General features: G+C 46.4%; 1 protein-coding gene across 4 annotated transcripts in view; it reads left to right on the top strand.

Annotated features, from left to right (window-relative positions):
• The window catches only part of LRRC43 (leucine rich repeat containing 43), a 344,921-nt gene extending 333,279 nt beyond the window's left edge, over nt 1–11,642 (top strand). For all 4 annotated transcript variants that reach the window (XM_086942972.1, XM_086942971.1, XM_086942973.1 and 1 more), the window contains exon 12: nt 11,071–11,642. In XM_086942972.1, coding sequence (XP_086799098.1) covers nt 11,071–11,210 — 140 coding nt within the window. In that variant the 3' untranslated portion in view covers nt 11,211–11,642. The remainder of the gene's footprint in view (nt 1–11,070) is intronic.
• The last annotated feature ends 1,407 nt before the right edge of the window (nt 11,643–13,049 follow it).

Raw genomic sequence — 13,049 nt, 5'->3', positions numbered from 1 at the left:
TGTTGAGTGCCCTGGTCTAAAACCGTATTGAACGGGTGACAAGACTTTGTTGTTTTTGGCCCATATGGTAAGCCTGTTTAAAATAATCCCTCCAACAACTTTAGCGACTGAGTTTATCAGGGAGATTGGCCTATAGCATGCTGCGTTGCTTCTATCTCCTTTCTTGTAAACGGGTACAATAGTTGAGACCCCCCAAGACTTTGGGGCCCCAGTGGTAGCTCCAGCATTGACAACCGCCGTAAGGATTGGGGCCCAGAAGGGGATATTAGATTTAAATAAGTCTGGGGGAAGGCCATCTGGTCCCGGGGCCTTGTTACTGGTTAAACATCGGATCCCCCTTTCCACTTCTTTAACTGTAAAAAGCAAAGGAGCTTCTTCGGGAAGTTTGGGTGCTTGTATCAGCCGGGGATCGTCACTCTTAAAGATTTGGCTAAAGTGGGAAATCCACTCGTTTTCAGATATGACAGTTCCAAGACTAGCAGCGTTAGGGTCGTCAAACATCGGCTTATTGATTATGCTCCAAAACTTGGAGCTATTGCCCAGGATTGATGGGTCAAGCAAAGACTCCCAGATGTTCACCTTTATGACCTTTTTACGGAATGCCAAGGCAGATTTATATTCGGAACGCAAGATTTTGATTAATGCGGAATCCCTTGGTTTGTTCTTGAGAGCCGTTTTCAGTTGTCGACTGGCTGCTGAGCAGGTGTGGTCAAACCATCTTGGCTGTTGGTCAATTGGGCCTTTTGATGGTACTGAGAGTAATTGATCGATTCTTCGAGTTAACACAGAAAAGGCAGATAAGATGAGTTCAGAAGGTGTGGTGTTAGAAGCACAGAGGGTAAGTTCTTGTTCACAACTCATTTTAACGGACTCGAGCAAAGCGTCACTGTTAATCGAAGTCCATTTTAGGCGGCGGTTTCCGTTGATCAATTTTATGACACCCGGGTCCTTGTGATTTTTGCGTAGTTCAAAGGGACCGTTTTCTACTTCCACTGAAATTGGATTATGGTCACTGTATATGCTTTCGTGAATGTTGAAATTTATAGCTGAGTTTGCCAGGTCGACAGAAAGGATTATATGGTCTATAAAAGATCCTTGCTCTGAGCCTTTGTAGGTTGGTATTTCAAAGATGAAAGAGTCATCTTTCAGGGACATTGCAATTCTCAAGTTCAGGCCATCTATTAAATTGTTCATGTTTGAGCCTCGTGAGCAGTGCGCAAAATGAAGGCCTGACCTGTTACCACAACCCAGAGAGCCCAGATTTGACATTGTCGGATGTCCACAGATATGCGCATTAAAGTCACCAACGATTATTTTATTCCATGATAGTTTTGCAAGGTTATCGTGTATGTAATTATAAAGTTTGGTAATATTACATTCTCCTGATGGCGTTACAGAGTTGTAAAAATTGACCAGGGTTAATGTTTTTTTGCCCCTCCTAAGCTCCAGGATCTGGATGTTCCTATTGTCCAGCTGCTTGTTTTTTATCTGGGAGACAAGAGAGAGGCTGATGAATGTTGCCAGTCCCCCCTTAGCCCTTCCACTAGGCGATGGAGATGCAGGGACAAAGAAGCTTTGAACCCCCTCAATGAAAACGTTATTATCAGTAAGCCAGGTTTCCTGGAAGCACAATATGGTGTAGTTTCTAACAAAAGCTGCCCACATCTGGTCGTTGGCTTTTGCGGCCAAGCCTGCGATGTTCCACAATAGGAATTTGAGGGAGTTAGGGTCATTATGATCTTTCGCTAACTCTGAGATGGTGTAAAGAGGTGGGTGCAGGTTTAAGTTAGAGTAGCTTATGGTATCTGTGAGATGGTTTCTGTTACTGTCTGGAGAATTAAGGGGTGTTATAGTAGAGGGGCTGCTTGATTCAAGAGTGAGAGGGATAAGTGCACGTTGTGAAGAGAAGCTTTCAGGACAGGATGCTGTCAACTCTGTTTTGAAAATATCTGGTGATGCGCTAGGAGAAGCATGGGTACTTGCTGGTTTATCAGTATTTATTAAGTTGAAAAGTGCTTCAGGGTTTAACTGGCCAATTAAGGAACTAGGGGGTGGAACAGATGGCAGTCAATCCACCTCATCCAGGTAATCGTAAGTGTACAGGGCATCATATCTGTTCGAGGTAGGAATCTCGTATTGGTTATGGGCCAGGTACGAGTGTGTAAAGTCTCTTTGTATGGGTAATGGACAGGTTCTGGTCTCTCATGCATTAATTGAGATGGATAGTTATAAGTTCTGCCTTCCCAAGAATGGGCATATCGTTGCGGTTCTAAGTCCAGAATCAACCCCTGGTTGGGAGCTGAGGGGGGAACCCATGGTTGGGAATGAGGTTGAGGCGCCAAGGACCCCTCATAGCCATAGTGGCGTTTGGGATTATGCCTTTGACCGTCAGGGTTATGTGGATAGAAATAACTTAAACCCATTGTGCGACTCAGACTGTTTGTGGAGGTACTCCTCCAATTGGCGATAAATTTGGCAGCTGCTCTGTCTTTAAAGCTGACCACAATACAGTCTCCCTCTGTTGATTTATATCTTGAGCCCACCCAATCTACTCTTCTCACGTAAGAGATGGTCCCTATTATGTGGGAGGGAAGTGGTCTGTGGGTGGTTAGCCATTGCATGACCTTATGCTTTAGTTCCACATAGGTTTCCCTCCTGTTATCAGTCAGCTTGGGTACCCCAATCATAACTATTGTGTAAGCGTTAGACTCGGGTGGAAGATTTATATGGGTAGCCGATCTTATCGTCATGGGTCTAGGCTGATTTGCCCCTGCTATCTTATTGGGAATATTCGTGGTTGGTATAGTGGGGTGCCTTGATGTTTCATTATTGGCTATGGCTGCAACTGAGGGGTAACCCTCCGCAGCCCATTCACTGTCTTCAGCTTCCTCAGGAATGTGTGCGGTCTGCGTATTATTTATGGGTGTGGCTACTATCTTGACTGAGGTAGATACTACTTGTGAAGTTGGTGGAGAGTTAGTTGTAACTGGCAGACCCTGTTTCTGTGTCAAGTCCTGTTTATCAGTACTAGTCGCTGAGTTACTGATGTTATTATTTGCTGTTTTCAAGTTGTTTACATTAAGGGTTGTGCTTGCTGGCACATAAAATGGAGGTTGTATTAGGCATTTTCAGCATTTTGAGAATGCTAGAGGATACTTCGTTTTGTGCTCTTTCAAATTTTCCTAAGGCCTTCTCTATGTTGACAATCCGTTTGCTGATGGGTTGTAAGAGGGATTTGATCAATGTTTCAATTTCACTCAGGGATGGCATTTTCATTGAGGATATCTGGTCTGTGTGCCCTGTCTGCTCGTTGACCTGGATGCTCTCCATGTTGATCTTATGATTACGGGACGAAACCGGGTCATGAGAGGGAATCAGGAGGGGCCTTATTAAAGTGTTATCAGTGGGATTCCCCTGTGTAAGTTTCTGCCACATATCTTTGATTGAGCGTTTCGGTTTGCCTATAAGGCAGTGAGTTTTTTTCATGAGATGTTTTGTCTTGCGTTTTTTCTTAGTACGCTTGTTGTTACTTATTTGATAAGGCGTTGGCATCAATGCCAATTGAGTGGCAGATGTATGACTCTCAATTAACTGAACCTCAGAGTCTGGAGACGATGTGTGCAAACAATTTATATTGTTACCACAGTTAGTTAGAATTGAAGGACTACTCTCAGTTGCGTTCACTGAAGGGCATGTGAGCAGGGATTTTGATTTAATATCCTTGATGTGCGATCTTGGCAGGTCTGTAAAAGATTGCATTAATAAAGATTCTTGAGAGTTAGAGGTATCATCCATGATGTGTGTATTATTAGTGGTATGCATAGACAAGTTTGGAAAGCACATATCTGGTGTCAGGGAGCGACGTCTCTCTGTGTCCTGGATGGCATCCGCCACTACACTGATAGTTTTTTGCAGCATTATATCAATGGCAGTTATGGTTGGTAATGGTGTACTCACAGATTTTAGTCTCGTTGTAGATCTCGTTGCCATTGGGGTCTTCTGTGCTTTAGTCATCTTCAGCCAGTGGTTGTGTGTCCTCACAGCGTATGTTGTATGCGTTTGATACCTTGTGGCAGGGTGTCCTCACTGCAGAAGTTAAGGGGGTGGCCCGTCCCGGCCTCCTCGGGCCCCTGAGGGACACAGAGGGCCCGCCCTTTGCCCGGGCTTAGCCCCGGGCGCTCCCGCGCGCTCCCGCGACGCGGGGGTGACGCTGCCTTTATGCGCCGCCTGGCGCGGTAGATGGGCGTCCGGCGCCGCAAAGCCTTTTGGGGGATGTAGTTTTGGTGTCCCCCTCCGCTCGGCGGCCGCGACTCTTGTTCAGTTGCGGCGGCGGGAGGGGGACGCTGCTGGTGAGCTCCAAAAGGGTCCGCTGCTATCCCACCTTCCGATTAGTCCCCACAACTTGGTCTGGCTCTGGCTCCTCGGGAAGTTTGTTTCTCTACGCGTCACATGTGTAGTACTATTTTTAGGTTTAGTCTAAACAGCGCACATGTGCTGTCAACTAAATCTATTGTGTACAAATAAAAGCTTTAAAAATGGGCTTGGACCCCGTCCATTACATACCATTACTTATCACATTGTTTCCACGTCACTCTCTTGTTTCCTTGCTTCTGATTGGTCAGTGCCTCCTGCTCCTTCTTGCTTCCTCCAGGCATTTCCAGTGTCAGTCCCTGCCGAGGAGTATGGACATGGTACGCCTTCCTGTCTGTGGCCAGTGTCATTCCACACTCCTGCAGGTACTTTTTTTTCTTCTACTTGTTTTGAGCATGTGCTCTCGAGGAGTTCATACCTGCAGTCTGTCTCCCATCCCTCCTTTATGTTGCTTGTTCCACATCTGCCATCCTCCACTGTGACCATGTGTTACAGCTCCTTCCCTCCCCCACACTTCCCTCCTGTGGCTTGCACTCCCTCGTGCTTGGTTTGAGAAAAAAACATTATGACGTGGTCAACGCTGGCTGCGGCATAGCACTTTTTTTACCTTTACTGTAAGCTATGTAGCACAGGAGCCCCACTCCTGTACAGCATTGCTTAAAAGTAAAGGAAAAAAAGTACTATGAAGCAATCAACGCTCGCCAAGTCATAGTGTTGTCTTTAGGTCTCGCCTGAGACAGCGCATGCTGTCTCTTCGAGACATTTAGTAAGTGGCTTTTAAAAGTGCCACCAGAGACTTTTGCTCGCGTTCACGAGCTCGTGCACATGCACCAGCGTCGTCACTATGGGGATGCGGGGGGTGCGGACCGCACCGGGTGACACCATTTGATGGGGTGACGCCGTGCAGTCCCACCCAGTATCATGCATCAGGTGTGTGACAGTCACACATTTTAAAAACTCATGCTGACTTGTGTGTCAGCTCTGCTGCTCCCGGGCGCTGCAGGCTCACTTGCCAGCAGCTGGCTCAGATAGTTAATAAATAGTTATATCTCTGGGGCTCCGAGAGTCAGTGAGGTGCTACAATGTTAGAATCTGCGTTGGACTGCCCTGGCTAGAATTAATGCCGGTGGCGCGGCTTTGGCGCCGTGGGGGGGTTATAATCGGATGTGACCTCACGTTTTGCTGCCTGAACACAGGAAGTGAGGTCCCTGGTAGTCAGAAGCGGCGGGGGACTCGAGATAGACAGTGAGTTGAGCTGCTGCCTTAGCTGGTGGTAATCATGGCTCCCGTGGATCGTGTCGCAACCGGCAGGTACTGGTATCACACTAGCATTCTTAAAACCTACTGGTTAGGATCAAGGTCGTGTGACGGTTCGTTGTTTATTGTTATTAATTGTTGATATGGAGAGTAAGTGGAAAGAGAAAGATCAGGTTGAGTCTAGGAGGTCCTAGGAAAGGTGTAGGAGCAGAGAGAAACGGGAAAATAATGTTTAAAATGAGAAGGAACGGATACAGCTTGGTGCTGTTACAGGCTGGCCGTGAAGAAAGGCACTAGAGCTCTATAGTTAAGGATTCGTTTATTAAGTGCCTGTTAGAAATGTTTAGCATTAAGGAAAGGGAAGGAAATGTTGAACTTTAAGGGGAGGATAATGGTGAGGGGGAGGGGCTAGAATTCATGTTATTACAGTGTTAGAGTGACAGGGTGTACGGCTAAAGCAAAGGGTGATCTTATGGAATCTTTGATTGCTTCAAGATATAGCTGCCTTTTTCATAAATAAAAGTATTGAGGGGCTTCCCATCCCTATGCCATACAAGACCAGTCACACTGTTTATTGTCGGATGTGACCCCCCAGGTGCCAGCTGAGGCAGGGGCGTAGTTGCCATAGTCCAGCCAGTGCAGCTGTACAGTTGGCGCTGGAGCCCAAAAGAGGGTAGGGGCCCTCGCATTCCTGCGCGAGCTGCTGTTTACGAGCACTCAATTCACTTCGCCGTTGGGCGTCTTCTGTCTGTATTCTCTGTCCGTGGCTCTGCAGAAGGGCCTGGATTTCAGCTTATTGTTTGTTTTTCTAAGGGCTCGAAGATGGTGCATTGCCGTCACTGACATGCTCAGCCGGATGGGAGTAGCAGTTGTAACTCATAATGCAGGGCCACTTTGCCTCGGGAGTAAACTGCCTGGCTAGTTGATTGTAAGTGCCTGCTGAAAGTTTGTATAAAATTAAAATAATCATTAGAAGTGGCAGAGATGAATTGAGCAAAAACTCCGTCCAGCCAGTAAGCCTATCTTAAGAGTCTTGTTACTCTGATCCCTGTGGCCTGTCGGGAGAGGGCGGAGATGTACATTGGGCAGCGGTGCAAAGCCTACCACTAGCCAATGAGTAGTTCTGTCTCGCCTCATGCTATTTATTGGCTGTATCATACTGCCTCCTATGGGGTGCTTGAATTTCAGTGTACGAGGGACTATAATATGTCACAAAAGCACACAGAATCATCACCCATAGGATTCTTTATCATGTCTGCAGGCTGTGCAGACAGCCACACCCATACACTGCGTCATCACATATAGCATTCTTTATTTCATACATGCATACTATGCAGAATGCCACACATCATTCTTGCATATAACATTCTATATTTCATACATTATTATTTCAAACCTGCATCCTATACAGAAAGTCACACACGTACATATATATGTTCACGCATACACATAAGCACACCATCCACCTGCTTAAAACAAAACAAGCGTTGGCAAAGCCAGTACTTCTGGCTTTAATGTGGAAATACATGGAAACAGACTGCCACGCACTAAACTCTGGTTAATCCCTGCTGGAAAGTCAGAACGTGTATGTGTACAATGAGTCCTGCTGTATATTCGCAAACTGTATTTTATGAGGTTTGATGATACCTGTGTTACTTTTCTCACAGAGATAGTTTATTTCACTTGTGTAACTTGTACTTTCGTATAACTATGTTTGAATAGGTGCATGCTCGGGTACGGGGGCTCGTCGGGCGCGGGGTGGGAGCTCATATTAAACCGGCCGGGCCAGCGGGGAAGCTCACCTAATTTCGCCGTTTGCACCTTAAGTAAAGAGCCTGCATCGGGCTGCCTGCCTTTGAATTCTGCCTTCTCCGGGGACGGTGTTTCCCAAATCCCGCTTCCTCACAAACCGCAAACGCCGCCTTGTGTATCCCAGCACGGGTCTCTTACCCCCCCTGAATTGTTTTCTGGCTCCAGGGGTAAGTTGTGAGGGGGTGACACCATGAGTTACCGCTCTGGGTGACACCAACCCTAGTGACGCCACTGACATGCACAGCTGCCATCTGTGTTTTTATTGCTGTAATCAGGCTCCTCTGCTTGAACTACCCCCTCCCTTTTCCCCCTCCCTCCTGCTCAGCTTCATTTGTGTCTTCTAGCTGTGAATCGTGCTCCTCTGCTCACAATCCCCCTCCCTTCTCCCCCTCCTCTTCGTCAGTTTCATTTGTGTCTACTATCAGTGTGAATGCTCCTGCTTCCACCAGGCACGCACACCCCCAGCCGCCAGTGCACGCTTCCACCAGGCACACACACCACCAGCCGTCAGTGCACACTTCCACCAGGCACACACACCACCAGCCTTCAGTGCATGCTTCTACCAGGCACACACACCACCAGCCTTCAGTGCACACTTCCAACAGGCACACACACCACCAGCCGGCATTGCACACTTCCACCAGACATACGCACCACCAGCCGTCAGTGCACGCTTCCACCAGGCACACACACCACCAGCCGTCAGTGCACCCTTCCACTAGGCACACACACCACCAGCCATCAGTGCATGCCTTCACCAGGCACACACACCACCAGCCATCAGTGCACGCTTCCACCGGGCACACACACTACCAGCCATCAGTGCACGTTTTCACCGGGCACCCACACCACCAGCCGTCAGTGCACACTTTCACCAGGCACACACACAACCAGCCGTCAGTGCAGCAGTTCAATGCCTGGGGGGGGAGTGGGTCAAGTTTCCTTAAACCATGCTGACTATGCAGGTGCAGTGCATGAACTCCTGTGTGAGCGAGTCATGCTGCCTGGCGCTCACTCACTCCACACTTGTAAATTGTGCCTGCACCAGGCTTTTTCTCATTTGCAAAGTTTGGCGCATGCACACACCTAGGCAGCCCACACATCCCCGGGAATGATTACTTCCTACAACCAGAATGGAACAACATTCAGAGCAATAAAACAAGTTCATTTGATGCAAAGAACTGTTAGCAACAACCATGTCCAGCTATTGTAGATCTGGCAACTTAAAGAAAACGGCAACAAAAAACAAACAAGCATTGGCATAGCCAATAGGTCTCGCTTTTTGGACCCTATAAGTATTTAGTTATGCAGCAGAATATCCTTGATGCAACAACCAGCCGCTGCCGGCAGTGGGAGTACCTGCATGGCGGTGACGTGGGGAGGGGCAGGGTGGGCGGTAGTAATGTATGGATTACGGAGCTTCCCAGGTAAGTAAACATTTAAATAAATAAAAATGAATTTCGTTGAGTGCACTGCATCCCCAAATGCGATGCAGTGCGCGCAGCGAAATTCGTTTTATTTATTTAAATGTTTACTTACCTGGAAAACTCCATACTCCATACATTACTACCCCCCACCCTGCCCCTCCCCTTCCCCAAGTCACCGCCCTGCAGGTACTCCCACTGCCGGCCGTGGCTGGCAACAACACCAACTGTTGCATGGCTAAACACTTATCAGGTCCCAAATGCAAGACCTATTGGCTATGCCAATGCTTGTTTCTCTAAGCCATGTTGCACAGCTGCCGGCACTGCTGTGCAACATGGCATAAAGTAAAGGGAAAAAAGCAGACAGAAGTGCCAGTGAAATGCTGACAAGCTTTTAATAGATAAGTAACAGGGTTAAAATCTGCGCTAAATCTTATGTAGATGCTACAATGATCAATTCAAAATTGCTCAAAGGATAAGAAAACGGCACTGATTGTTTCCAAGATTGAGACAAAAGAACCCCAAAAGACTAAAGAAGATCATCCTATGTTCAACTTATAAATGTCCACAAGTATGCTGTAGTAGATATCTTCTCCACTTTATTTTCAATCTTGCAACACATCCAAGGTGATGCTGTAGCCAGCCTTACTTTCAATCTTGTAATACATCCAAGAACGATACTATAGCCAGTCAACATGTGCTTGTCTGTGGTAAGTATCCCCGTGACTTCCTCATAGCAGGTCAAATACGTCACGCCGCTACTCACGAGGAGCACTCTCACTGAGCACTGCGAAGATATGGAATTTATTTATATAGTCTAATTAAATACTGGGTAGGTGTTGCGGGCCAGCAGCTACAGATACTAAGGAGACAAAGATATATTTATTTGGTCCTATTCATATGTGCTGAATTGCAATTTACATGACGTATTTGACTTGCCTTGAGGAAGTCAGGGGAATACTTACCACAGACGAAACACATGTTGGCCGGCTAAAGTAATATTCTTGGTGTATATCAAGATGTAAAATAAGACTGGCTGCAGTTTTTCCTTGGATGTTTTGCAAGAGTGAAAAAAATGGAGACGATATCTACTACAGCATCCTTGTGGACATTCATAAATTGGATTTGGTGAGGATAATCATCTTCAGTGCTGCCAAGCTGTCCAGTGTACCCGTGACTCCCTCTTCCAGCCGTGGAATATACCCACAGCACTTCATATGCTAGTTCCTTAGGATCTACTTGAGATTGGAAAGGTGAGGTTACATTTCTCAGATTGCAAGCTGATGTCGGCTATAACAGCGGCACTGGTATGGGCGTGACACATGAAATGGGGGCTACCTAGTGCACGTACAATGCCGGGGCCCACAGGAAGCTCTCCTGCAGACTGTTAGAGCATTTCCAGCACACAACTTCTTACATACAAAGGTCATCATAATAAAAAGTTTTGGTGCTGTGCAAGATGTCTTAAAAAACATTACAAAGCCGATAGATCTCACATAGGCGAAACTCAGTGGTGTTGCCAATGCTCGCTAGATCCTCTCGCCTTGCACCGCTTCCCTCAATGGTTAATAATGAATACATAATAATACACTCTTCACTTTGCAAGTGTTAAGGTCATTTAGCATGATATATGCTCAAGATGCAGATTGTTACTAAACATTCCGTACCGCTGACGTCTATGATCAACAATGGGAGGAGCAGTGGTGGCCGGCGGTGCCTCTTTGTGAGCAGAGGTGTGAGACTAAGGTGTAGAGGTAGATGGTCCGCAAGGCCAAACTGAGGAAACAAAAGCAATCCTGGCAAAAATGCTCAAACCAACCCCCATTCCCTTTGTCTCCTTGCGTAATCTCTCTATTTCCATTCATCCATTCTCTCTCTCCTTCTCTCTGAATCACCCTCCCTTTCTTTCTCTTGAAGCCTCCTGTCCCTTCTGTCATTAACCTCCGAAGCTGGGGCGAGGGAGAGAGGCACCAGGAGCAGCCCTGGGCTTTCAAAGCTGGCCTACGTGGTCTCCACCCCACCGGGGAAATGCCTGGTGGAGTAAAAGTCCTGGCCGGCCCTGGTGGTCAGGAGAGATGTGCATTAGTTGGTTCAGAGAAGAGTCATGTTAATATATGTGTGTGTGAGACATAAAGATCCTTGTCCTTTGCTCTAATTGGCAGAATATGGAAGTGGTCAGTGTTGTTTTTTTTTGTTGTTGTTTCAGGAAAGGGTAAAGGCAAAAAGACTATAGATGAGTCTGAAGACCCTCCACCACCTGTGCCGCTAACCGTGGAGGTCCAGGTGCAGCTGCTCCAGTGGATGTCATTCTCCGATGCGCTGAAGGAGGAAGCGAGTCCAACCTAAACGGACATGAGTACTCATTCTTTAAGATGGCAGATCTCAGTCGGTACAGTTTCCTGGAACAGTTCCTCATAAAGAAACCTACACTTTGGTCATGTAAATGCCCTTCTGCCTCTGCCTTCTACATGTGGTGGGTGGCACTCTGTGTAAATATATTAAAAACAGATATTGTGCGCAGCCCAAGACAAGTCCACTCTTGATTGTACATCTTGACAAATGAACAGGCATCGACTTTTCATCTTTTAAAACATTGCAAACATTCTTTTCACGTGGTATCAATGTGAACATTTCCTCACATGAATAACTTTGAAATTCCATATACATGCAATTGCCCAAAAATATTACCTTTGCCCAGGCATGGTGATAAAATATTAAGCATAAGCACAGTTTCTTGGAGATGCTTAAAAACATTAGGAACTTTAACGAAAAACAGATATCACACAAATCGTACTGAGCTATGAAACATTTCGTTTGGTTTATTTTATTATTTATTTTGTAATTGTAAAATCGACCTGTGTTGTACAGAGATTTTCCAAGATGGCGGCGACTGAAGTGTGTAGGGCATAACTAGAGTCAATCATGCGACGAACATCTGCCAGTTCCACAGCTGGCTTTCAGATCACCACGTCTCAATAAATCTACTTGCCTGTAAAGGACTCTAGCACAGTCTCAGTAGGCTTGCAGAGGCGCCTGACAGGTGACCGTGAAAAAGTTTCCCTACTGGGCAACGGTCTCCGTTCTGTAATCATTCACACAACAATCCAGCTCAGTTGCTTTTTTTTGTCAGAGTTTGTCAGGTTTGTTAAGGCAACTTGGCAGAAAACAGTCATGGCTGCTGCCAATGTACAGTGGTGAGGCGGCAGGGCAGCAGCGGCCGTGGGGCAAGGGGGTTTGGTGGGGCAGGGAGGGGGGAATTTTTTTTTTTTTTTTAATGTACCTGATGCCGGCCGGCAATCTTGCATCTACTGGTTCTTCCACTTTTCCTGCTTCCAGCAGTCCCTCAAACACAATACACGAACTCCCAGTCCAATCCAGACGCTGCTCTCATGTGATGAGAGCAGTGTGGTGATTGGCCTGAACAGGTAGGTTTGCTGCTCACTCGGGCACAGGGAGTCTGTGTCATTTCTCAACACAGCTGCTGTGTTGGAGAACCCTGAAGGTGATGTAGGAGTACCTTCCCTTTTAGTAATAAATCATAGTCGCATCCGTTTATATGAAGCTTTCTCTTTTTATTTGAAGGTAAGTAATTTGATGTGTGATGATAAGATTTGAAAACAGCCAACATGTGTTTCAACCCCTCTGGCTGATAACCCTGGGGCTTTCTCAAGGCTTAGAGGCAAAGAAAGTAAATCCCTTCACATCTTCAACGAAGTTGTGGTTTCAATTCTCTATACATCTATGTACGCGGGTTAAATCCCTCTCCAGCATTATTTTCGGGGTTGGAGAAACCTAAATGCGCATGTCTGTTTGGCCAGTCAAACTGACATGCGCATTTACAAGTGCTCACCACTCCTCCTCCTAGTCCCTGCCCTGTCAACAGAGGATTGCCTGCCCGCCCTGACTTAGACTCTGAAGTATCGGCTGAAAAATAAAAGATAATAACATTGTTTTTTTATCATTTTTTTTTTCATTCTGCGCTATGTGGGGAAACGTTTCTCTACTATTACGGAAGAGCTGCCGCTGGCAGAAGGTGTAATCAGTAAAAGAGTACAGACACTGCAAACACAGAACAAGATTAATCTTTTCTTAATAACAGTGCAGCATGGAGTTAAGCTAAATTTTGGCTTTTCTGTTTGGCATATCATTTTACCATGTCCCTGGTTCATACAATCCAACACAATT

The sequence above is a fragment of the Lissotriton vulgaris genome, chromosome 11 (assembly GCF_964263255.1).
Source record: "Lissotriton vulgaris chromosome 11, aLisVul1.2, whole genome shotgun sequence".
In the NCBI taxonomy this organism is placed as follows: domain Eukaryota; kingdom Metazoa; phylum Chordata; class Amphibia; order Caudata; family Salamandridae; genus Lissotriton; species Lissotriton vulgaris.
The sequence above is the reverse complement of the archived record's forward strand: the minus strand, read 5'-3'. Positions and strand labels throughout refer to the sequence as shown.